The sequence below is a fragment of the Canis lupus genome, chromosome 13 (genome assembly GCF_048164855.1).
Source record: "Canis lupus baileyi chromosome 13, mCanLup2.hap1, whole genome shotgun sequence".
NCBI classification, from domain to species: Eukaryota; Metazoa; Chordata; class Mammalia; order Carnivora; family Canidae; genus Canis; species Canis lupus.
This window is the reverse complement of record NC_132850.1, coordinates 47,090,523-47,117,572: the sequence shown is the minus strand read 5'-3', so window position 1 is coordinate 47,117,572 and position 27,050 is coordinate 47,090,523. Positions and strand designations below refer to the sequence as shown.

Below are 27,050 nucleotides of genomic sequence, written 5' to 3'. Positions count from 1 at the left end.
CTGGTAAGAAGTAGGTGAAGTGTGGTCAGAGTAGGGAAGATCTTGAATACCATACATGTGAACTTTTGGGTGTTTTTTATTAAAGCAACACTCAGTAGGTGGAAGTGAAGACCAGTAGAGGCTGGTCTGAAGATAGATCAATTAGGAAACTTTTGGAAATCAGGTGTAGAATGACCCCTTCTTCCCTGTTCACAGACCATCAAGAGCCACTCAGTACCAAACAAAATGGTAAAGTGAGATGGACAGCTGCTACTTTGTCCTGCAACACAGGGCAGCTTGCCATGGTCAGAGGAATCCACAGGTCTGATATGTGAGGCTCCAAAGCACTAGAATCTTAAAGCAGGAGCAGCTGCCGACAAAAGGCATGAGGGCCCAGAGCTCACATTGCTTGGAAGGATTTCCCTGGACTGTCCTGGGCAGAAATCAGGGAAACTGCATCATTTTATGGTCTCCTAACTTAGAGAAGAGACTGACAGAATGAGTAGGAATAACCCCCCAATACTGTGAGGCTTTCTAGCTTACTCGCATGTTTTCTTCTTTTCCTCTGGAAGATTAAAATAACTAAAGCTTATATATATTTTTTAACTCAAAAGATTTACTTCCTAAAATGAATATTGGTTAAATGACTCATTACATGAGTTTTAGAAAACCAGAAACTACACAAAGTTACTCCTGTGGTGTAAAAACTGTCAAAGTGTCCACATTATTTAGAACTACAATAAAATATATTATGCATTGGCTTCCCAAGAGGGAAGAATCATATGGTCAAATGAGGACGTCTAAGTTATTATCCATTGTTATATGAAGGTAAAACAAAGTTTTATTTGATTTTTTCACCAATTGGAGATATTCCAGATGATCTGATTTCAAATGTTGCTATGGAATACAAATGACATTTAGTCTAGTGATTGGCAGGTGGCACCTCAAAGAGATAAGGAAGTCTCCTGCCCAGCAGTTGTAGATAATGACTTTCCAAAAAGTTTCTTTGCAAATGGTCAAATGGGAATAGTTAATTCAGAGATAGTTAATTATTCTCCTGAGCCCTGCTGGGTTGGATAACTAGTGTATATGTGTGAATAATCAACATTTAATACTCTACACTGTATTTTTTGTATTTTTGTATTTTTTGCATTTTATATTTTTGACTGGAGCCAAATTTTGAATAAGAGTCATATAAAGATTTAAATCTATTATTAAAGAAAGATGTCATGAGAAAGTCAAGTATTTACATGTAATATTTCATAAAGAAAAAATGAATAACCTTCAAAAATTAAAGTTCTGTAGCATGTGCTAAACATTTTAAGTTACTTACACATTTTCATTTTGCATCATAGTTCAGTTCTAAAATCCCATTTTAAGTTCAAATAGAAAATGTATGTTTTCGGGGCACCTGGGTGGCTCAGTGGTTGAGCATCTGCCTTTGGTTCAGGTTGTGATCCCAGGGTCCTGGGATTGAGTCCCACCTTGGGTTCCCCACAGGGAGCCTGCCTCTCCCTCTGCCTGTGTCTCTTGCTCTTTCTGCATCTCTCATGAATAAATAAAAACAATCTTAAAAAAAAGGAAACAAAACATGTTTTCATGCTATTCTGTGAAAAGATACGGTATATTTTTAAAAATCATTTTTGTCTAACTTCCCCAATTTTGCAAACAGTATATTGGAGTAATTCTGGAATGTTTTTTATTTGTAATATTCAAGATTGTAATCACTGTTTTCGGCTATATTGTTAGGACTTCACTGTGTGGCTGCTTTTCCTGATAGGCAGGCAAGTATAATTTTGCCATTTAAGTGTAACTATTGGAAACTGCAAGACTTACTTAAAATTTATCAGGTCTTCAGACAAAATTTGCCATTTAAAGTCATATTGCAGAATATTATTGCTCAGAATAGCTTTGTTCTTATGGATAATACATGAGAAGAAAAAAAAATAAAGGCTGGGCTTAGAATAAAGACATTTTGTAACATCTGGCACAGACCACATGATTTCACTTGAATTTTAGGTTATTTGGATTCCTACAACCATTTTCCCTCATAACCGCTAGACCAAATATGAAATACCTAACTCCTTCTGGCTTGAGTTTTTTTTTGATACTAAGCAGTCGCTGAAGTGAGGTAATCACAGCGACAGTGGGTTATCTACCTCTCCCGCAGAAGCCCCAACCTTGTCTTATTTGTCTCAGAATCCTTCCTTCCTCACTCAGGGTTGGACACACAGTGGTTCCTTCATAAAAACTGCATATACCAAAGAAAACAAAGGGGGTGACAATAAACAGATGCCTGTTTTAAAGAGCTTTAGTGACACTGTTCAACAAGGTTAGCACTAGCCCGCGATCACGTGGACCCCGTTGTCTCTAAGTCACCCAGGTCACTGAGGTAAGCTAGCATGCCCTTTGGCTTCCATCATCAATCCAGATAGTCAAAAGAAAATAGGTACTTTTCACTTCAAGATGTACCATGGATATTTGGCTGCTGAACGGCAGCACCTTACAAAGGTAATGACAACTGAAGAGATACTCATTGTAAGTACTCCTTGGGCTCAGTAGATCTCACCCTGCAAACCAAATCTCAGAAAAATCCAGTTGCTTCCCAAGATTGCCCATCCACTCAGCAGGCTGAGGGCTGGCATAAGAATCTGCTTCGTTAAAGACCATGACTTTGAATAGTCATCCCAGAAATCTGATTTTGTTAACAACTGAGTTACCAGGTGAATGTAACATTTAACTAATAATAAAAATTTTAAATGCCACAGAGTTAGAAGGTTGCAGAAATCACTTTCAGTAAAAACATGGACTAAAATTCCAAAGGTCTGCAGCAACTCTCTTACTGTGGAATCAGAGCATATGTTCAAACCTGCAAATATATTCATGGTTACTTCCTACCTTAAACACATTGATAGGGAGATCAATGACCACATAGATAAGGTCTCCAAGGGCAAGGCTGGCTATCAGTGCGTTGGGGCCATTCCTCATACACTTGTTCTGGTAAATGATCCTGAGCAGAGTTGCATTCCCCACCATTCCCACGATGAAAATAGTACAAGATATCACAGTGTTAATGTATTTGAAAGCTGAAGTAATCTTAGTCTGCTGTGGGCAATAGCTGTGCATTGAGCCATTGCTAGGTAGGGCCAAATTAGTGGGTCGATGAGTGGTGACCAGGAAGCTGAGTTCTGTTCCATGAAAAGTGGTGAAATCCACTGGAGTGCTTAGGTTTGTGCTGTAGCTCTCAGGATGATCACCGATTACATATCCAACCAGCGCTACCCAAAAGGTCACCTTGAGGCAAAAGGTTTCCATCGTGATGCGAATCTGAGGAAAGGGTTCTTATTGCGTTGTCTTTATACCCACACTTTTTTTTTTTCACCTGGAAAAGAAAGGAGGAAAAATAATCTTGGTTACAAAATCCAGCTGCCAATAAAATTATAGTCAATGATTATTTACCACTTCCAGTAAAAAGTAGTATATATTTGGTAATTAGATAAAATAATCTGTGTCAGGTTATCTCATGGCAGGGAAAAAAAAAAAAAGAGAGAGAAGACAAAAGCTCCATTATGGCAAATTCTCTATCTCAGTCTCTGTCCCTCTGCCTCTCTGCCTTCTCCTCTTTCCCTCCCTCATCTCCATCCATAGCTATACTTTTATCTAGATTATGATATGGATGAGGATATGCCAGTTTTTCCTTTAGTAGATAAAAGTTACTTTTTTCTCTCTGTTTCAACTAGGCTGGTAAGAACCTGAGTCACAAAAATCTTCAAGAGTTACAAAATGTCACTTATTAATGGAAGAGAAAAGGCATTATTTGACAAGTAGAAGGCACATGGTATTAAGACTAAAAATTAATCAATTCTGTAATTAACAATTTAATATTCCAAAATGTGTTCCGTTTGGCACATGATAATGAACATGAGAATAAAATGTAGCACACGTAGCCAAGTTTAAAGTGTTATAAAATGCTCTTTTAAAGATCAGAACTCTGGTTAACTCCATCAATACCTTCATTTATTTATTTATTTATTTATTTATTTATTTATTTATTTATTTATTTATTTATTTATTATGATAGAGAGAGAGAGAGGCAGAGACACAGGCAGAGGGAGAAGCAGGCTCCATGCACCAGGAGCCCGATGTGGGATTTGATCCCAGGTCTCCAGGATCGCGCCCTGGGCCAAAGGCAGGCGCCAAACTGCTGCGCCACCCAGGGATCCCATAGATTTCTACTTCAATCCTTAAAGTAAAGATGCTGGGGTAATTGAGGGAGTTGCTGGTCACATAGCAATCAAAGGTAAATTAAAAAAAATGGCTCTTCCCCTTTAAATATTTTGTGAATTTTCTTCTCTGTGAGTTTTTAATGATTCTTTAAATGAAGACCATAAGATCATTAATGCAATGGCATGTGTCTATGATTTATATGCCCAGTTCATAACTTAATTTTTAAAAGTTGTGTCCCATTGTTTTTTTATCTATTTATGGTTGGTATTGACCACTTCTAAGAATTTGGACAGTTATCTTGGGAAACCAACAGAGCTTAGGTTTCGACAATAAGTAGATGAAATAAGATTTATTCAGGTTGTACGGAAGGTCTGAAGTAAGTACAAGGTGCAAATACCATATACTTTTTGCCTTCCCCTGAGGTTTTTCACAGGAACCTGAAACATTAATGACATCGTATGTATATTAATAGCTTATTATGTATGCATCTGTTATCTGACCTGAGCTTTACAACTCTAGGTAGGCAGGGGCAATATTCCCATTTTAACTGTGAGGAAAATGAGTCTTGAAGAAGTTAAGGCTTCGTGATCAAGAAGTGGCAGGACAGGTATAATGCCTCTCTTTGCTCTGCCTAATTATAAGTAGTTTGCAGTTGTTTCCTGCTTTTTACAGTTTGGAGTAAATATCTGACTGAATGTTGACAGACCTACGAAGTGCCACTACTTGCATTCCACAGTGGAGACCAGGACTCTATGAACAAAGCAGATCATCATTCTCCGTTTCAGATCACAGATATGGGAGAAAAGAAATCCTTCAATACCTTGTGCTATTTGATGGCTAAAGCCTCCCAGTTTCCAGGTTGGAATGGACCCTTCAGCAATGTTTCCTTAAAAAATAAGAGAAAGAAAGCCTTTCCTGGAAACGAAGTGGCTCTTTGCCCAGCAGAGTCCACTAGGAGAGTATTTAGTGAACTGATCTGGCTATCATGGGGTTATGACACTGGGGAAAGGTACTACTAGTGGTTGAACATTAGCATGCTGGTTTGCTTGGTCGGCTGTTGATGTAGGAGCTAAGGAGGCCAAGGCTGTGGGTTGTTATCAAGGTGTGAGGTGAGCTAGTGACCATCAAAACCATCAAAACCACTTTCCTTCCTCCGGGAGCACATCATTTCTGATGACATCTCCATCAGCTCTCTACGTGTATTTATTTTATTTTATGGTAGAGAGAGAGGAGAGAGGCGGAGGGACAAGCGGAGGGACAAGTAGGCTCCATGCTGGGAGCCCAACGCGAGACTCGATCCCGGGACTCCAGGATTGTGCCCTGGGCCAAAGGCAGGCGCTAAACCGCTGCGCCACCCAGGGATTCCCCTCTACGTGTATTAAGCAGCAGGGCTAAGGGATACTTGGCAAAGATGCATGGGTATCATGTTATCATTGGGTGAAAAATACAATAAAATAAACAACAACAAAAAAGGCCTCTCATATACATGTTACTCCAGGGATGAATCTGTAGCCCAATCCATGGATCTAAGTCATGCTGTGCTTGAAACCCTCAGTCACTAGACCCAGCTCCAGTGAAGCTTCTTAGGTTCAGCCCAAGGGCTGTAGATTCAGCCTTCTTCATATCTGGGGGCTAAGAATTTGGTGGAGTTCAAAAGCTGTTACTGAGGAAGAGGACTGAATCCTTAGGCCTACACTGTAAGCATTTACCATCTTGGATTTTTAGGATTAAAGTTCGCCTGTAATTAGTAATTTGGAAATTCCAATCTTACCGAAATGGCATAAATTTAAAGCAGGTAATTTACTGAAATGATTGCCAAGGTGTTTCTCCATAGTTAACCCCGGGGCGGGGGGGGGGGGGGGGCTACGAGGTGGGGGGAAAGCCGTGAACAGCAACCGAGGAGGGGCGGGGGGGGGGAGCCAAACAAATAAACTAGGAACTTTTTACTAGTTTGCCGCGGGCTCTGCTCGGTTCTTCCTGACGACGCCCGACTTTGATGTGCCCCCACCCCGCCGGCCAACAACTCTGTCCGGGAACTCCCCCAGGGTGGTGTCAGCAGGGGCTGGTGATCTACACACAGCCCGGGTTTTCCGCACGTGAAACGCAACAAGTGCCCTTTGAAGGAGAGCGGCCCCCGACCTCGGCCTGCGGGCGTCCGAGCCGGGGCTCCGGGGGCGCCCGGGCTTCCCCGACCTCGGCGCGCCCCTCCCCGCGCCCTCCTGCCCGCCTGCCCCCGCCTGCCCTCCCCGCGCCCGCCTGCCCTCCCCGCGGCCCCGCGCCCTCCCCGCGCCCCCCTGCCCTCCCCGCGCCCTCCCCGCGGCCCCGCGCCCGCCTGCCCTCCTGCCCTCCTGCCCTCGGCGCGGCCCGGGCGCGCGGAGCGAGCAAAGGCTGCGAGGGAACCTCACCAGCCGCCGCGGGGCCGCCGCCGAGGGCGTGAGGTTCCTCCACGCTCTCGCAGCGTCGGGGACAGGGAGCCCCAGGCAGAGCCCGGAGGCCGAATCCCGCCTGGGGCGCCCCGGGCAGGTGGGGGGCAGCCCCGGGCGGGGGCGCCAGGCTGCGGGGCGCCCGGCTGTCCTCCGGCAGGCCCCCCCCGCCCCCCGACGGGAAGAGGTGCACCGACCGTGGAGCTCGGCGGGGCGACGGCCGCCCGGTCCGCGCGCCGCCCGAGGAAGCGCAGCCGAGCGCCGGTGCTGCAGGCCCGGCTCCCACGCCGCCCCGCTCCCGCGGGAGCTCCCGGAGCCGCAGCGGCCGCCGGCGGACCGAGCCTCTCGCCCGCTGTGCGCGGCCGCCGGACCACGGGGACGACTGCGCGCGCGCCGAGCTCGCGGGAGACTCGAGGGGACACGCCCCCGCGCGGCCGGCCCCCTGCGCGCCGCGCTCCCCGACCGCCCGCCCGGCCCCGGGGCCGCAGGAGCGCCCCCCGCCCCCCCGCCTGCCCCCTAGACCGCACCCGGCCGCCGCCCCCCCAGGCCCCGGGGGCGAGAGTCTTAACTCTTTCGCTCCCGAAGTGAAGGGGGTTCGGCAACAGCAAGCCCCAGAACCGAGGGAGGCCCTGCTGAAAACCCGCTCCCTTCGCTGCGGGCGCAGGCGGGTTCGATCCGAGAGGGAAGGACTACAGATGGAGCCCGAGCGGAAGGGTGCTGCTGGGGGGGGGGGGGGGGGGCTCCACGTCCCCGCCTCTTGGCTTGCCTTGTCTGCCCCCCTTCTTAAGCTTGTGGCAAGTGAAAGAGCCAACCTAGCGGTGGACTGATCAAGTGTTGCTTTGATCTCATTCCTAGAAGCCTGCACCCCAAGGCTCCACACCACTCCAGGGCAAGGCAGGAGAGTCTGTGGAAGGGTCCAGTGTGTGGCTCAGAGACACTTTGGATTCCTCAAGAAATCCAAGCACTGAGGGGTGCAGACACTGCAGAAGGTAGCTCTCAGAATCTTTCTGTAATAGAGAGTTTTATCCTAAATTGCAGAGCGGGAGAGGACGTGAGGGACAAAGGCCATTGCCCGTGACATTCGAGAAAAACTTGAGGGCTCCTTAGAGAAAGTTCTCCCTTGGAGTCACTTAATGTGCTGCTGGTATGAGACATATTATGGAAACGTGAGTTTGGAGTGCTGGTAACATGATATACAGACTGTTCTGCTCATCTATTACAGCTAAAGAAAATCACCCCAAGACAGTAGTGGCTTCAAACAACAGCAGTCATTTACTTTACTCATCATTCTGCAATTTGAGCAGGGCTTGGCAGGGACAGCTCATCTTTGCTGGGGCTGGAGGCTCCAACTTGCAAGGCAGTTCACTCACTTGGTGATGAGTGTTGGTTTCCCTCCATGTTTGTCTCTCTACAAAGTGGTTTAGGCTTCCTCACAGCATGGTGGCCCGGTTCCAAGAAGGAGTGTCCAAAGAGTTGGGACGTGAAGCTGCCAGTTTCTTAAGGTCTGGCCTGGAAATTGGTACAGTGTCACTTCTGTAGAACTCTATTATGAAGCAGTCACTGGTCCCAGATTCAAGGTGAGGGGATATTGCTTCCACCTGTCAATGCAAGGCGTGCAAAGAAGTTTAAGAGGGCATCATGTAAAATAATCAGAGAGATGCACAGAATATCATCATTGAATGAGGCCTTAACAGTCATGTAGTCCAACTGGACTAGGTATTATCCTGTGCATTAATCTATTCTATCTACAGCTTTCTCATGACAGAGGGTCAGTCAGTCAAGATAACTGATAGCTTCCATAAATGGATGCCTTAGTTTTCATGGAAAAAAAGGTACCCTTTCAAGCATATGGCTTGGCAAGCTGGCAATATTTCCAGAGAAGGAAAAAATTATTGCTTCCTTCCAGAAGAGGCAGTTCTACACCAGGGTTCACACCTTGGAATATGAAACATGTGCTGGATTTTAGTCCCTACTCACCCTGCAACCAGACACACTTGGACAGTGCACAACTTGCATAACTGAACATGTTAGTCTATCCAGTCTTTGGTAGAGCACATTAATCAGTCCCTACATCCTGGGAACAGCTCATCCCATGGTGGCACAGGTCTAGTTATTAAAATTTCCTTCTCTGGCTGTGGTTCAGTTGGTTAAGCATCTACCTTCAGCTCAGGGAATGGAAAATAGTGCAGTAGCTTGGAAAACAGTATGGCAGTTCCTCAAACAATTAAACATAAAATTACTGTATTAATGATGTACGTATGTATGATGTATGTATGATGTATTGTATGATCCAACAAATTCTATTTCTGGGTATATACCCAATGTGAATAAAACCAGGTATGTGTATACCTATGTTCATAGCAGCATTATTCACAATAGTCAAAAGATGGAAATAACCCAAATGTCCATCTATGGATGAATGGATAAACAAAATGTAGCATACACACATGCATAAAATGAAATATTATTCAGTCTTAAAAAAGTAAAATTCTGATACATGCTACAATGTGGATGAAACTTGAAGACATTATGTTAAGTGAACCATGCCAGATGCAAAAGGACAGCTATTGTGTGATTTTCCTTATATGAATGAAGTGCTTTAGAGTAGTAGTCAAAATCAGACACAGTAAATGGTACGGTGGTAGCCATGGACTGGTCTTGGGGGAGACCTGAGGATGTACTATTTAATGTGTTTCAGAGTGTCAGTTTGGGATGGAAATGTTCTAGAGGTAAATGGTGGTGGTGGTGATGGTTGCACAACAATGTGAATGTACTTAATGCCACAGCTGTATGCTTAAAAATGGTTAAAGTGATAAATTTATATTATATATAGTTTGCCATACAAAAAATTCTTCCTGACATTGATATGAAATCTGCCTCTATATATTACCTGTTTATCTACCCTACACGTTCATAAAATAAATTTACTGCTTCTTCTAACAAAGATCTTTTTATGTGGATCACCAGCATAGATCTGCCTTTGTAAGGGATTGGGATTGCCTTACTCGTTTTAGGTGAGAACAACACAAACTTTCCTTAGTTTTTAGAGATTTATATTCTTGTCTTCTCTGCTTTGGGAAAAAATGACTTCAATAGATTTAAATCTGTTTTCATTTAAATTAACTACTTCCACTAACCCCTCTCCCCATATACAGGACTTTATATACTTACTCCATTTCTATATTCCCTGTTTTGTACTTTTTTTTTTTTTGCTTCGTACTTTTTAAGTTTTTAAAAAGATTTATTTATTTATTTATTTTAGAGAGAGATTGGGGGCAAGGGTAGGGGTAGAAAGAGGGAGAGAGAGAGAGAGAGAAAGAATCTCAAGCGGACGCCCTGCTGAGCATGGAGCCTGATGTGAGACTCCATCTCACGACCCTGAGATCATGACCTGAGCTGAAACCAGGAGTCAGATGCTCAACGGACTGAGCCACCCAGGTGTCCGCCACTGCTTTGTACTTTTAATGAAAATATAATCAGTATATTGACTAAGTTTCTCAATTCTACTTCCAAGGATTATTTCTTTCCCCTGGAAGGTAGGTTGAAAGCAGATTTTCGGGTCTTTGGAATTTCCAGACTTTCTTAACCACACTTGACTTCTGGTTCAAGCAGCTCATAAGTGGAGCATTACTATAATGGTAGTTACACTGATTTTTCTCAGCATCATATTATCATTATTGATTTCCTGAATAATTGCTGAAGATCAAGAAGTACTCAAGATAGCACTTAAAAGCCCAGTTCTCATGTGTCTTTCGGATAAAAGTTCTTATGAATTTAAGTTTTTTGATTCAAATTTGCAAATCCATTTCACAATTGCTAATTCTTAAGATCCTCAAACCTGAAGTGCAATAAAGGATTTGTGTCTCACAGCATTTGCTAAAAATGTTGTGTTCACTTCAGGGCCCCCTGGGGGATAGGAAACATGAAGGGGTCAGAGAGGAACCCTTGGAGAAGGGGAGAAACTGGGGACTTGCACATCAGAGACCTGGACCTGTCACCGTAGCCTTCATACTGGGCAGTGCCATGGTCAGGACTTGCTGTTGACAACATACATCACAGGCCTGGAGAAGAAAAAGCAAGCCCATTGAGTTTAAGTTCCATTTTTTTAAAGTTTTTAAAACTTATTTATTCATGAGATACACAGAAAGAGAGAGGCAGAGACAGGCAGAGGGAAAGCAGGCTCCCTGTGGGGAGCCCGATGTGGGACTTGATCCCAGGACCCTGGGATCATGATCTGAGCCAAAGGCAGATACTCAACCGCTGAGCCACCCAGGTGCTCTTAAGTTCCATTTTTAATTGAAATTCACTACAGGCAGTTTGTTTTTAAAAGAAAATGTTTCCAAATGTTAGCCTGTGATGGGTTGCTAAGGATTCTAAAGTGTTTTTTCACTGCAATAATGTTGCTCATGGTGGTCAAGACTGCAGGTTACCTCATTGAAACCTACTTAAGGCCTAATGTAGCCCAATGTTTTGTAGACCACTGGTAATCTCACTGGAGGGCTGAGAAACTGTTCTATCTTAGCATCACTAATGGTTAGGCAAGCAGATATTAGTTGTCCTCTGATGACATATTCTATCTGGCCACAGATGTTTAACTTAAGGCTTTAGCTATACAAGTTTCCAGGAAAGATAGGAGACAGACATACAAGTTAAACACATGCTATGAGGAAACAAATAGACAAATCCAGAAAGTGTGACATTTTACAGGACAATTGGCCCCGGCTCCTTAACAAGTCAGTCGATGAAAAATGGGTATTTTTCTAGATTAAAAGAGACATAAAGGAGCACGACCACCAGATGCACTGTCCTGGATTGGGTTCTGGTTTGGAGAAACCAACTGTGGGGAACATTTTTGGACAACTGGGAAAATTTAGATTTGGATTGGATATTGGATGCAGTGAAGGATTTACTAAATTTATCAAATGTGAAATGAACTTAATTAAATGCGATTCTTTTGGCATATAGGAGAACAGTCTTATATTTTAGAAATGCTATTTCGGGGATATATAATTTACCTTTAACTACCAAAGCAGAAACAAAAATGATATGAGTTAAGAAAAAGAAAAGAATGTAAAGTACCTGGGCTTGGCACATAATAAGAGCTCAATAAGCCTTAACTCTTTTTATTTTCATTTGTTCCTTTCTTAGTTGTCCATGAGGAGAATGGTAGAACAGAATAAGCAGCTTCACATGGCACCTTGAGTGACCTTAGGAAAGTGACATAGTAGCAGTGATGAAGGCCAAGGTGATCAATGGCATCTAAGGAGCTAGAACTTAAAAGCTGGAAGGTTATCTGGTGTCTTGAAGTGGCTGTAAGGAGAACAATTATCCATAGCAGAGTTTATGCAACATGGCCCCAGGGATCCCTTTAATGACACAGGAGGGGTCTGAGGGTTCAAGATTTTGCTGGTGAGGACTAGAGGCCAGGATGGGTGCTATGAGGACATCACTGTGACTCTGACTTTTGAATGTTCCTTTAGGTTGGTATGGGCTTGGGAGCTGCAGATTGCACTCGTAATATAAGATGACAAACAAAATATGCATAAGCTTGAATAAACAGAATTAATTGAAAGAGGTGACAGCAGGTGTTCCATGGAATAAGTTCGGACGAGTAGAGGTAAGGACCAATAGCTTACAGTCTCTGCTTTAGATATGTCAGGAAAACTTGAAATTGGCAGGGAAGATCACTAGGTGTCCTGTCTAGTGCATTTTTCTGTTATCTGTGCCTTCCATCAACTTTGAGCTCTTTTACAACTCTGTAGGTTGCAGAAAACTGGTAGCAATACAAGAGATTCTTGAACATAGAAATAACAATTTCGATTGGTAGAGATGCAAGAGATTCTTGCCTTGTGGATATTGACCACTTGTCTTAGCTCAAACTGCCATAGTAAAATACCACAGACTAGATAGTTCAAACAACAGATATTTATTTTCTCATAGTTCTGGAGGCTGGAAGTCCAATATCTGGGCACCAGCATGCTCAGATTCTGGTGAGAACTCTCTCTCTTCCTGGCTTCTTGCTGGGTCCTCACATGGCAAAGGGAAAGAAAGTGAGAGAGAGAGAAAAGATATGTACCCTGGTATCTCTTTTTATAAGGGTACTATTCCCATCATGAAGTCACCACTGTCATGACCTCATCAAGTCCTAGTTATATCCCAAGGCCCCATCTCCAAATACCATCACATAGGAGGTTAAGACTTAATGGGTTCTGATCAACAGTTCTAATGTGTGGAGGGGCATATTTGAGGGGGGCAGTTTTCCACACCACCAACCAGTTCTCTAACACCAGCTAGATGTTTACAATTCAACTTAATTCTGACACTATCTTTCCAGAAATAGCATCAGATTCTCCAAGTGAAGGGCTTGGTCCCAAGAGATGGCACTCCATTTAAGATGCCAATCACAAACCCAGGTTGTTGTCTGTGCTTCTGACTGACTGGCTGTAAATCAGAGGTTCATACACCCTCCTCCTTGGGTTTGATTAATTTGCTAGAGTGGCTCACAGAACTCAGGAAAGTTGTTTACTCACTGGATTACTGATTTATGACAAAGGGTATCAAGGGATACTAACCAATAGCCCAGTAAAAAGATACACAGGGTGAGGTCCTGAACAAATTAGCTTTTGTCTTTGTGGAGTTTGGGGCCTGGCATGGTGGTACATGGAAGCCATCTGGTTCCCCAAACTGAAAGCTCTCCAAACCCTCTCTTTTTTGTTTTTTGATGGAGGCTTCATTACATAGGTATCATTGATTAAATCATTGGCCATTGATCATTGATACAGTCTCAAGAAATCAGGGCATGAGATTGAAAGTTCCAACCCTCTATTCATAGTTGGTTCCCCTGACAGTTAGCCCCCATCCTTACTTGCTTTCCAGAAGTCATCTCATTAACATAGTCCCGTTGTGTTGGAAAGGGGCTTGTCATGAATAAGACATTCACTTCACCTTTATGGTTCTGAAGTGTTTTTTCTGCACTGAGGTCAAGAGACTAAATATTTTAACCAAAGATACTTATTGCTCAGGAGATTCCAAGAGTGTTGGGATCTGTGACCCAGGAATTGTTGATGAAGATGAAATACATGTGAGACATATACTCTGTTCATTAGAATGACCAAATATATATTCCTTATAAATCACAATATAGGTTTCAATATATGAATTTGAGAGGAAAACATTCAGTTTATAACATTTTGTCCCTACATTTCTTTTTTTTTTTGTCCCTACATTTCTTAAATTCATGTCTTTCTTGCATGAAAAATTCATTCATTCTAGCCCAACAGCCCCCAAAAGTCTTAACTCATTCCAACATTAACTCTAAAGTCAAAGGTCCAAAGTCTCATCTAAATATCATCTAAATCAGATATGAGTGAGACTGGCGGTATGATTCATCCCTAAGGCAAAATTCATCTCCAGCCGTGAACCTGTAAAAACTGTGCCTCCAAAATATAATGGTGGGACATACATAGAATAGACAATTTGCTTGTATATAAGAGGAAATTGTTAAGATCACATCATCTTTAGGATATCAAAGGATATCAAGGGATATATGGATCTGTGATGAATTTCTTCTGGAGCTTATAATTTACATATCTAAAAACTAGAAACTAGAAACTAGAAGCAGGAAGACAGGTTAGTGTTGAAGGAGGTAGGAACAAGTCTCCCCCAAATGTGCCACTTTGGCAGGTAGACTACTTTCAGCTGAAGGCAATTAAGACTCAACAGATTCAAGAGAAACTATTACCTCTCCCTCAAACTGCCTAAAAAATTTTAGTTGAGGGGCTGACCAAGAAACAGAGCTACTACCAAGAGATACCTTGCATGCTTGCTTGCTTGCTTTCTTCTTCTTTTTAAAATCAGAATGAACTATCTGAATGGCAAGACGAACATAATTACCAAACATCTGCTTTTCTTATCCTCTTGTGAATCACCCTCCTCCTCCTTGAAGCCCCAGGCCCTTATCCATTCCTTAGCTCAAGATGGCATATAAGCCTCAATTGTCTGATTTGTCCTGGGGTCTCATTGTTTTTGTGGGGCCCCCATATGAACATAATTGAAATTGTTTTCTCTAGTTATTCTATTTTTTTTAGTTTTTAAATTTAAATTCAATTTTCCAACATATAGAATCTATTTGTTAATTTGATTATTCAACCAGTCAGAGAACTTAGAAGAAAGATAGATGGAAAATTTTTTCTTCCTCTCCTACATGGTGTTACCTTAGTATAAAGCATAAGTGTAGAGAGTAAAGTGGTGGTAGACACAGCTTTGGTTTGGTGGTCAAGTTTAAGGCACAAATCCTAGAGATATTTAAAATGAGGAACACCAAAATAGCAGGAAGTATATTCTATATAACAAACCCTTCCACCAAAAGAACATATTGGATTAAAACAACAATAGTTTATTAGCTCATGACATTGTAAGTCAGCAGTTTTGATTAGATTCATCTGGGTAGTTCTTTTGCTGGTCTTGGGCAGGCTCATTTATGTAGTAGAGTTTCCTTATGTGTGTGTAGTCAGCCAGCATTTGATGGCCTCACTCACATATCTGGCTCTTGGCTGGAGCAAGGGATTCTCAGGGCCATGTGTCTTCCATCATCCAGCAGGCTAGCCTGGCTCATTGATCTGGTGGTGTCAGGGTTCCAAGTGCAGAAGCAAGGGCAAGCCCCAATAACCAAGTAGTCTTCAAGTGTCATCTTGCACCATGTTTGTTGTCATCCCATTGGCCAAAGCAAGTAACATGATCAGGGCCAGAGCCAGTATTAGAGGAGACTAACCAAGAGCATGGAAATAGAGAATTATTTTAGCCATTTTTGCAAACAATCTAATGAAACCAAGAGCTAAAAAAAAAAAATTATTTATTTATTTATTATTTATTTATTTATTTATTTATTTATTTATTTATGAGACACACACAGAGGCAAAGAGATAGACAGAGGGATAAATAAGCTCCTCGCAGGGAGCCCAATGAGGGACTCAATTTCTGGACCAGGATTACACCCCAAGCCAAAGGCTCAAAACTGCTGAGCCACCCAGGTGTCCCTAAACCAAGAGTTATTTTGTGGGAAAGAGTGCAGAGTAGATCTAGAGGAAGAAGCAGGAAGAATAAAAAAAATAACTCTATACCAATATTTATTAATTAAAACTATGTACCAGGTTCTGTGCTAGGAAGACAGATTTTAAAAACCAACAGTGACGCCTGAGTGGCTCAGGGTGTGATCCCAGACCTGAGATCAAGTCTCACATCAGGCTTCCTGCAGGGAGCCTGCTTCTGTCTCTGCCTCTCTCTGTCTCTCATGAATAAATAAATAAAATCTTAAAAAAAAAAACCCAAAACAAAACGAACAAGATGTAACTCTATTCTAAAGAAGTCTAGAGTGGGGGAAAATATATAAACAGCTTAAAAACAGCTCACCAAGGGTTAGGATAGAGCTATGCTAGCTAGCGGTTCAGGAAACATTTTTTGTAAAGGGTTATCTAGTAAATACTTTGGCTTTGACAGTTACTGGACTTTGCTTTTATCTCAGAATGTGAGCAAAATGGCCAGATGAGGAAGATGGACAGTGAATCCATTAGGGTACCAGGAAAAGGAAGCCAGTTTTGAGGGGTCAAGAGAGGTTTATATAAGTGGGAAGAAGAGGAATTAAGTTTTTAAACAGTTTGGAAACTGTTAAGCATCAGATCCATTCAAGTAGATGTGATGGATATCTAAGGGCGTATGGAACAATAGGCCTGGGCCTAGGTGAGGCCTTTGGTCATGAACGAGGGTAGTAAGCAGTAACTGAAGCCATGAACTGGAAGCATTTCATTTGGAGACTGAATGTGAAAAAAGGAAAGGGCTAAGAAGCCAGGATGAGCCTTGTACAAAGCATTCAGTTTAGGGTAAGCAGGTCTGCTTGTCAAACAGAGAGAGAAGCATCAGAGAAAGAACCAGGGAAGGGCCACATCTGTGACAGGAAGAAAGAAGTGAGTTATGGCAATGAGTGAGTGGTCAAGAGGTCAAAGGGAATGAAGACTGAGAATGGGACGGGGAGATGGGCAATAAGGGGGATATTGTTCTAAGAATGTCAGGTTGGGCCTTTAGGCAAACTCCTGCTTTACACACATTCAAAATAACTTTGTAATTAGAAACAGCACAAAAAGATATGCAGGAACATTGCTAAGTAGTGAGTATAAATCTTTCTGCTAAATTTACTTTTGTAATATGTGGAAGAAAAGTCAACACCATCTACAATTAGCATATACTACATTGTGCTTTTTTTCAAGACTTCTTGGTAAGTCTGGAAAAAGAATTTTATTGGGGAAATAATTTTACCTAGATTATTTAGGTAGAGGTGAACAAGAGACAAGGAAGCTGGCATGTAAGGTGAACGTTGAGGCAAAGCCTCTTCCTAATCTCTTTAATTTATATTTTTAAAATGCTGCTAAGATATTTTTCATGACCTCATCTGAATTCTGAGTTAAGGAAACAGTGATTGAGACTTCCAGCTTGCCATATATGATTATTGATTTAATTTTGTAGCAAAGTGTTCGAATTTTTTCATTTTAATTTGTCAACCAGAGCTTTAAAACTGCTATTCTGAAATTGATATCCAAAACTGGTTGATGGGTTTTGTGCTGTGAAGAATCTAACATTTGCACCCCATGGTTTGAAATGCCTCGATTTTGTAGACATGGTGAGCACATACACTACACTCCAGGCTCCGTAGCTCTGCTCCAACTTGCCGCTTCATGTACTGACCTTTGGGTTTGCATGACTTAAAAAAAGTGTTCAGTTTGCTTAATGTGCTTTACAAATGTACTTATTTCTGTGGAAGTATTTTAAAGTAAGTTATGGACATCATAGCATTTGCTTCTAGATATTTGATCATCTCTAAAATATAAGAAGATTTTTCTATTGAATATATTGATGATTTTATTAAATACTTATTTTTATTGAATTTGTGATTTCATTGTGTTTATTTCTTCTCAAGCATACGAATTCAATTTTGATGTTTTCCTGAAGCACTTATTTTTTGCTGTTCTCTTTTAATCAAGTGTGCATAATATCTCCTATCAAAATGTTGGTATTCTATCAACATTTCATAATTCATAAAGCGTCCTGTGGTTACGTAACATTAGGGAATGGTGATGTAGGTGTCTCAAGGAAGTGGTTATGTGTCATTATTCCTAACTTTAGTAATACTATGTTGATATTAGTCATTTCAGGTAAAACTTATTCATGCTATAGTTTTGTAATTTCTATCTATGTGAGACTTAGAAAAAAATAGACTCATGCCTTGAATCTATTAAGTTTTAGAGATTGTTTTTAATAACATTTTAAGCTCTTTTGCTTTGAGCCCTTACCTACTTTAATCCTTGGAGACATTCTTTAATGTTCTTTTTTTCCATTTCTGGTCTGTGGTAATAGTTTTCTAGATCATTTCTTTTCTTTATCCTTAGTGGCTGGTAAGGAGCTAACTTGAGTTCATATGAAAGACTTTGTCTTGTCCCCTCTTTCTATCTTTACTCAGAGCTAGTTCTAGAATACTGAGAATGTGTTGTTTGCTCGCATCTACGGTCCCATCCCAGGGTTCTTCAAGGATCTTCACTGTCTTCTACCCAAACTACAGGAAACTGAAACTCCAGAGTGTCTTGTCTGTCCATCCTCAGCATTATGAATGGAATCTGACTAGTCTGTGTTTATCATCCATACAGGCAAGGATAGTCAGACAAATATATTTGACGACTCTCAAGCAAGTGCTATCCAGTTTCACCCTTTCTGCCAGCAAGCCTTCCATATGTGCCACTCACTCCGACCAGAGTACCCTCCCAGTTCCTTTTCAGAAATACCTTCTCATTGTCCTTCCATCAGAGCCTCTGATGCACCTGGCCGGTGCATCACTCAGCTTATCAGACTCAGCCAGCTGAGTCCACTCAGCTTATTACTCCAGGGGTTAGCATGCATCCATTTTCTCTTTTAGATTCCTTAAATGCTTGTTTAATTTTATCTCTTTTTAAAATTGTCCTTATTTAGGCTTTGTAATGGAAGAGAATTTAAAAGATATAGTCCCTAGTCCCACAAAATTCAAAAATAAAAGGATGACTGTGGGTAGTAATCATGCGGCCCACCCTAGGACAGAATATTTCTGTGATTAGAACTGGATTAAAAAAAAAAAAAGAACTGGATTTTGTTTTTCGATAATAGTTTACATTTAACTTACTTACCTTTTTCAAATTGCACTTATAGCCAACATTTTTTTTAAGCTTCAGAGTATTCCCGTGAAAAAAGTAGGGCAGGTATAGGCAAATTTCATTTCCTTACCAGTTTCTTTGGAAATTGCATCATAAGGTAAATTGTTCTAAGGAGATCCCATTTTCCCCAAAGGAACAATGTTACATTTGGAGGTTACATACCTTACTAAAGACTCTCACTTATCTTAGAGCTATTCTAAAAAGTGTAATAGCTGTTCAATAAAAAACCTGACAAATCTTTTCACACTTTTTTTCTCGTCGACAATGTTCTTAAAAAAATAAAAACCAAGATTAATCTTTACTCTCTTCAACATCCTCAATTTGCCCAAAATTATGAATATGGTTACTTGATACTAGATATTTGAAAGCTTCCCTCCTTCAAAGACATTGGACTTCTGAATACTTTGTTGACAGATATTCGATATCAGGATTCTCCTGCCTCACTGATACCTATAAATATTGTGACCAGGCTACAAGCTCAGAATTTTAAAAATGGAACAATATCACAGTAGTGCTATGACTGGAATAAGATAGGATCTTAATTTAACTACATATCCTTTTGATGGTGACAAATACGAATTACTAAAGGCTATAAAATTAATGTGTGTATTAATTATCATTCCATGAATATAGCTAGGAGCAGGGAGGGATCGCTCATTGTTCAGGAAAAATGGTGGAATATAGAGTTACAGTAGTCCCCCTTCACCTGTGGCATTTATTGGCATTTCCCCTTACTGTGGTCAACTGGAAGCAGCTGACCATCCTTCCGAAGAATCATCAGAAGGTCATTAGTAGCCTTTGATGCTACACTGTGTCAAAATGCCTATGCCTTTTACCTCACTTCATCTCATCACTCAGGCATTTTGATATCTCACATCATCACAGGAAAAAAGGGTGAGTACAGTACATAAGATATTTTGAAAAAGACACAGAGACCACATTCACATATGTTTTATTACAGTACATTTTTATAATTGTTCTATTTTTAGTTATTGTTAATTTCTTACTGTGCTAATTTATAAGTTAAACTTTATCAAGGTTTGTATGTATAGGAAAAACTGGTATATACAAGGTTTGGTGCTACCCACGGTTTCAGGTAGCCACTGGGGGATCTTTGAACGCATCCTCAAGAATAAGTGGGAATGATGTGCCATATGAATACTGGCAGAATTTGTGATAAAAAGGTGAGAAAGCTATTTTCAGATTGCTTCTATTTTCTCAGTGAAATAGGAAGTAAAACCATTAGTTGAAAGTAACAACAGAGAGAATAAAATGGAGTAAGCTTCCTTAAGAGGGTTAATTTAAAATGGAGCTGGGTGGACATTGAGCATGTAGGGCTTATGCACGTCTTCGTCTCAAATTCTCAGAATTTTTGCTGAACTTAGCTGAAAGCCTAGGCATCTGTTATATGTTAAAATGGACACAAATGAACTTTCTGCCTAACACTAGCCCTAGCATCCAATCATGTATAGATTAGTATAACTATACCAGTGCCAATCACATTTTGTGTGAAACAACTTATGTAAATTCTCTCTTTCCTCTTTAAAAGCTCTAACCTCCCTTGTCTCTCTGGAGCATGCTTTTGATTTTGGTGGGGTCTGTGTCTCCCAACTGCAATCTCTAAGACCCTAAATAAATGCACATATTTTATTTTAGAGCCTGTGTCTTTTGTCTTGGTGGTTGACAAGAGTGAGGATTGAGGATGAATTGATGGAAAGGGCTGAAATTATGGTCTCTTGTCGTAGGCTCTTGGGAAGTGGTCTACTAGGGTGTAATGCAAGGATGGAAGGCAATACAGAAACCTTGTCAGAGCTTTGTGTTAGCAATATCAAAATGGGGCTGCACACTGTTGAGTACTCTTTAGGCTCAGAGGAGGCAGAGGCTAGACCTCAATTGTTCATAGTAGTTGCTCTCAGCCTGAGGTAATGTCGCCCCCAAAGAGGGGCAGTGTCTGGAGACATTTTTGGTCATCGCCAATGAGGTGTGTGTGGGGGGAGGGTGGGCGTGGGTCTGTGTGATACATTCTTCTGGCAGCCAGAATAGTAGAGAATATGGATTTCATTGTAAGTTGTTGGGAAGTCATTGGAGAATTTTGAATAAGGGGGAGAGATGATCCAATCTCTTTATGAAAATGTCACTCTGGCCTAGCTAGAAGCCAGGGATGCTGCTAACCATCTGATAGGGCACAGGGAAATACCCCACAGCTGAGGATTAGACACTTCCATATTCCAGCAGTTCAGATGAGAAGTTCAGGTTTATAGTGCCAGCATTTTCTGTTTTTTGACCCTTGATACTGGGTCATAATCCTTGTGTTTCTATAGAATAAAGCCAACTGTGACCCAGGATTAAAAATAAAATGCTCACCCTTAGCCAGATTATTACTATTAAGTTTATAGGTAAAATTACTTACAGGTTATAGGCATTTAGTCTTTATAAATACAATGCACTTAAAGTGTGAACTGCACAGTTGGTTTTTTTTTTTTTTTTTTTTAGATTTTATTTATTTGACAGAGAGAGAGAGAGAGAGCGAGAGCACACAAACAGGCAGAACGGCAGGCAGAGGGAGAAGCAGACTCCCCGCTGAGCACGGAGCCTGATGAGGTGCTCAAATCCCAGGACCCCAGTATCATGAACTGAGCAGAAGGCAGACTCTTAACCAACTGAGCCAACCAGGTGGCCCAGAGCTGCACATTTTAATAGACATTTAGCTTCTAATGGTTACTCTGGCTCATGGTGGTGCACTAAGGATCCAAAACTCTGGAACACTCATTTATTTCCTTCTTTCATATATTTCCTTCATTCTTGTTGATTCTGGATGTACCCTGGAGGTGTGTTGTGTGTGTGTATATATGTGTATATGTATCTCTATCTTTGTGTATGCCTATAAATCTATATTTTAATGTGAATTCTTGGTTTTAATTAATATGGCTTTATACTTTGTTTTGATATTTGCAAGGGAAAAATTTCCATCTGCATTATTTTTCAATTTTTAAGCCCTTTTTTTCTGGGCATATTTACTATTACAAGTAAACTTTAGAATCAACTTCAAATTCCATTGAAGATACTTTGAGAACTACAATAAAAAATATTAAAAAAATAAAAGAAGATACTTTAGATTTTTGTCAGAATCATATTCAATTTGAAACTATCAACTTGGCAAAAACTGATAGCAATGGAATCTTCCAATATAAAAACGAATAACATATTTTGATATTTACTCAAGCTTAAAAAAGTTTTTTTCTAAAATATTTAATACTTTTCTTACACTTTTCTGGTTTGACTATTCTGAAATATATGAATATATAAAATTTTAATCATTACAAATATGATTTTTATTGCATTTAATGGGTTATTGTTGATTTATAGCAATGTCATTATTTCGGAATACTTACCTTGTATCTTGATCTTTCAGAAAACCCATTAGTCATAATAATTTTCCGTTGATTATTTTGATAATTTTCCATTGATTATTAAAGACATTTGTATATTTTCATTCTAATAATTTATGCTTCCTTTGGTTTCTTGTCTTATTACATTATCTAGTAACTCAGAATAATTTTTTTAAAGATTTTATTTATTTAGGGAGGAGGGGCGAGATGGCGGAAGAGTAGGGTCCCCAAATCACCTGTCTCCACCAAATTACCTAGAAAACCTTCAAATTATCCTGAAAATCTATGAATTCGGCCTGAGAATTAAAGAGAGAACACCTGGAATGCTACAGTGAGAAGAGTTTGCGCTTCTATCAAGGTAGGAAGACGGGGAAAAAGAAATAAAGAAACAAAAGGCCTCCAAGGGGGAGGGGCCCCGCGAGGAGCCGGGCTGAGGCCGGGGCGAGTGTCCCCAGGACAGGAGAGCCCCATCCCGGAGAAGCAGGAGCTGCACCGACCTTCCCGGGCGGAAAGGGGCTCGCAGGGAGGTGGAGCAGGACCCAGGAGGGCGGGGATGCCCTTGGGTTCCCTGGGACAGTAACAGCAACTGCGCGCCCAGGAGAGTGCGCCGAGCTCCCTAAGGGCTGCAGCGCGCAGCGGGACCCAGAGCAGCTCGGAGGGGCTTGGGCGGCGGCTCCGCGGAGGGGGCTGCGGGGCGGGAGCGAATCCAACAGCGCAGGCTTCGGAGCACAGGGCGCCGGGACACAGCCCAGGATCCGGCCTCCCCGGACAGGCAGAGGCCGGGAGGGCCCAGGACAGCAAGGACGCCCCTGCCCCGAGCTGAGCAGAGCAGCGGCCCGCCCAGGAGCCTCCAGGCCCTGCAGACGGAGAGCTCTGGAGCTACTGCGGGGCTGACTCCAGGGCTCCAGAGCTGGCCCCGCCACTGGGGCTGTTCCTCCTGGGGCCTCACGGGGTAAACAACCCCCACTGAGCCCTGCACCAGACAGGGGCACAGCAGCTCCCCCAACTGCTAACACCTGAAAATCAGCACAACAGGCCCCTCCCCCAGAAGACCAGCTAGACGGACAAGTTCCAGGGGAAGTCAAGGGACTTAAAGTACACAGAATCAGAAGATACTCCCCCGTGGTTCTTTTGTTTGTTTGTTTTGTTTTGTTTTGCTTTTTGATTTGCTTCCTTCCCCCACCCCCCTTTTTTCTCCTTCCTTTCTTTTTCTTTCTCTTTTTCTTTTTTTTTCGTTTTTTTTCTTCCTTTTTTTTCTCTTTCTCTTTTCTTTCCTTCTTTCTCTCCTCTCTTTTTCTCCTTTTCCCAATACAACTTGCTTTTGGCCACACTGCACTGAGCAAAATGACTAGAAGGAAAACCTCACCTCAAAAGAAAGAATCAGAAACAGTCCTCTCTCCCACAGAGTTACAAAATCTGGATTACAATTCAATGTCAGAAAGCCAATTCAGAAGCACTATTATACAGCTACTGGGGGCTCTAGAAAAAAGCATAAAGGACTCAAGAGACTTCATGACTGCAGAATTTAGAGCTAATCAGGCAGAAATTAAGAATCAATTGAATGAGATGCAATCCAAACTAGAAGTCCTAACGACGAGGGTTAACGAGGTAGAAGAACGAGTGAGTGACATAGAAGACAAGTTGATAGCAAAGAGGGAAACTGAGGAAAAAAGAGACAAACAATAAAAAGACAATGAAGCTAGATTAAGGGAAATAAACGACAGCCTGAGGAAGAAAAACTTACGTTTAATTGGTGTTCCCGAGGGCGCTGAAAGGGACAGAGGGCCAGAATATGTATTTGAACAAATCATAGCTGAAAACTTTCCTAATCTGGGAAGGGAAACAGGCATTCAGATCCAGGAAATAGAGAGATCCCCCCCTAAAATCAATAAAAAGCGTTCAACACCTCGACATTTAATAGTGAAGCTTGCAAATTCCAAAGATAAAGAGAAGATCCTTAAAGCAGCAAGAGACAAGAAATCCCTGACTTTTATGGGGAGGAGTATTAGGGTAACAGCAGACCTCCCCACAGAGACCTGGCAGGCCAGAAAGGGCTGGCAGGATATATTCAGGGTCCTAAATGAGAAGAACATGCAACCAAGAATACTTTATCCAGCAAGGCTCTCATTCAAAATGGAAGGAGAAATAAAGAGCTTCCAAGACAGGCAGCAACTAAAAGAATATGTGACCTCCAAACCAGCTCTGCAAGAAATTTTAAGGGGGACTCTCAAAATTCCCCTTTAAGAAGAAGTTCAGTGGAACAGTCCACAAAAACAAGGACTGAATAGATATCATGATGACACTAAACTCATATCTCTCAATAGTAACTCTGAATGTGAACGGGCTTAATGACCCCATCAAAAGGCGCAGGGTTTCAGACTGGATAAAAAAGCAGGACCCATCTATTAGCTGTCTACAAGAGACTCATTTTAGACAGAAGGACACCTACAGCCTGAAAATAAAAGGTTGGAGAACCATTTACCATTCGAATGGTTCTCAAAAGAAAGCAGGGGTAGCCATCCTTATATCAGATAAACTAAAATTTACCCCGAAGACTGTAGTGAGAGATGAAGAGGGACACTATATCATACTTAAAGGATCTATTCAACAAGAGGACTTAACAATCCTGAATATATATGCCCCGAATGTGGGAGCTGCCAAATATATCAATCAATTATTAACCAAAGTGAAGAAATACTTAGATAATAATACACTTATACTTGGTGACTTCAATCTAGCTCTTTCTATACTCGATAGGTCTTCTAAGCATATCTCCAAAGAAACGAGAGCTTTAAATGATACACTGGACCAGATGGATTTCACAGATATTTACAGAACTTTACATCCAAACTCAACTGAATACACATTCTTCTCAAGCGCACATGGAACTTTCTCCAGAATAGACCACATATTGGGTCACAAATCGGGTCTGAACCGATACCAAAAGATTGGGATCGTCCCCTGCATATTCTCAGACCATAATGCCTTGAAATTAGAACTAAATCACAACAAGAAGTTTGGAAGGACCTCAAACACGTGGAGGTTAAGGACCATCCTGCTAAAGGATGAAAGGGTCAACCAGGAAATTAAGGAAGAATTAAAAAGATTCATGGAAACTAATGAGAATGAAGATACAACCATTCAAAATCTTTGGGATGCAGCAAAAGCAGTCCTAAGGCGGAAATACATCGCAATACAAGCATCCATTCAAAAACTGGAAAGAACTCAAATACAAAAGCTAACCTTACACATAAAGGAGCTAGAGAAAAAACAGCAAATAGATCCTACACCCAAGAGAAGAAGGGAGTTAATAAAGATTCGAGCAGAACTCAACGAAATTGAGACCAGAAGAACTGTGGAACAGATCAACAGAACCAGGAGTTGGTTCTTTGAAAGAATTAATAAGATAGATAAACCATTAGCCAGCCTTATTAAAAAGAAGAGAGAGAAGACTCAAATTAATAAAATCATGAATGAGAAAGGAGAGATCACTACCAACACCAAGGAAATACAAATGATTTTAAAAACATATTATGAACAGCTATACGCCAATAAATTAGGCAATCTAGAAGAAATGGACGCATTCCTGGAAAGCCACAAACTACCAAAACTGGAACAGGAAGAAATAGAAAACCTGAACAGGCCAATAACCAGGGAGGAAATTGAAGCAGTCATCAAAAACCTCCCAAGACACAAGAGTCCAGGGCCAGATGGCTTCCCAGGGGAATTTTATCAAACATTTAAAGAAGAAACCATACCTATTCTCCTAAAGCTGTTTGGAAAGATAGAAAGAGATGGAGTACTTTCAAATTCGTTCTATGAGGCCAGCATCACCTTAATTCCAAAACCAGACAAAGACTCCACCAAAAAGGAGAATTACAGACCAATATCCCTGATGAACATGGATGCAAAAATTCTCAACAAGATACTGGCCAATAGGATCCAACAGTACATTAAGAAAATTATTCACCATGACCAAGTAGGATTTATCCCTGGGACACAAGGCTGGTTCAACACCCGTAAAACAATCAATGTGATTCATCATATCAGCAAGAGAAAAACCAAGAACCATATGATCCTCTCATTAGATGCAGAGAAAGCATTTGACAAAATACAGCATCCATTTCTGATCAAAACTCTTCAGAGTGTAGGGATAGAGGGAACATTCCTCGACATCTTAAAAGCCATCTACGAAAAGCCCACAGCAAATATCATTCTCAATGGGGAAGCACTGGGAGCCTTTCCCCTAAGATCAGGAACAAGACAGGGATGTCCACTCTCACCACTGCTGTTCAACATAGTACTGGAAGTCCTAGCCTCAGCAATCAGACAACAAAAAGACATTAAAGGCATTCAAATTGGCAAAGAAGAAGTCAAACTCTCCCTCTTCGCCGATGACGTGATACTCTACATAGAAAACCCAAAGTCTCCACCCTAAGATTGCTAGAACTCATACAGCAATTCGGTAGCGTGGCAGGATACAAAATCAATGCCAAGAAATCAATGGCATTTCTATACACTAACAATGAGACTGAAGAAAGAGAAATTAAGGAGTCAATCCCATTTACAATTGCACCCAAAAGCATAAGATACCTAGGAATAAACCTCACCAAAGAGGTAAAAGATCTATACCCTCAAAACTATAGAACACTTCTGAAAGAAATTGAGGAAGACACAAAGAGGTGGAAAAATATTCCATGCTCATGGATTGGCATAATTAATATTGTGAAAATGTCAATGTTACCCAGGGCAATATACACGTTTAATGCAATCCCTATCAAAATACCATGGACTTTCTTCAGAGA

The 27,050-nt window shown here is 41.4% G+C and overlaps 1 protein-coding gene and 1 long non-coding RNA gene across 11 annotated transcripts in view; both read right to left on the bottom strand.

The window, feature by feature from the left end:
• EDNRA (endothelin receptor type A) overlaps window positions 1–6,962 on the bottom strand; it is a 56,510-nt gene extending 49,548 nt beyond the window's left edge. Inside the window, exons 1-2 of the mRNA XM_072773539.1 lie at window positions 6,827–6,962; window positions 2,878–3,361 (exon numbers count right to left, since the gene is read on the bottom strand). Of these exons, the coding sequence (XP_072629640.1) occupies window positions 2,878–3,294 (417 nt within the window). The 5' untranslated portion in view covers window positions 3,295–3,361; window positions 6,827–6,962. The remainder of the gene's footprint in view (window positions 1–2,877; window positions 3,362–6,826) is intronic.
• Window positions 6,963–7,878: 916 nt separating this feature from the next.
• Window positions 7,879–27,050, bottom strand: part of LOC140603052 (uncharacterized) — a 61,104-nt gene continuing 41,932 nt past the window's right edge. For 4 of the 10 annotated variants that reach the window (XR_012006105.1, XR_012006104.1, XR_012006100.1 and 1 more), the window contains one exon: window positions 15,004–15,394. This is a non-coding gene — a long non-coding RNA (uncharacterized lncRNA). Of the gene's footprint in view, window positions 8,228–10,614; window positions 10,691–11,708; window positions 11,837–15,003; window positions 15,395–27,050 lie in introns of those variants that run through there. The other 6 variants (XR_012006103.1, XR_012006102.1, XR_012006106.1 and 3 more) reach the window with 4 other exon arrangements.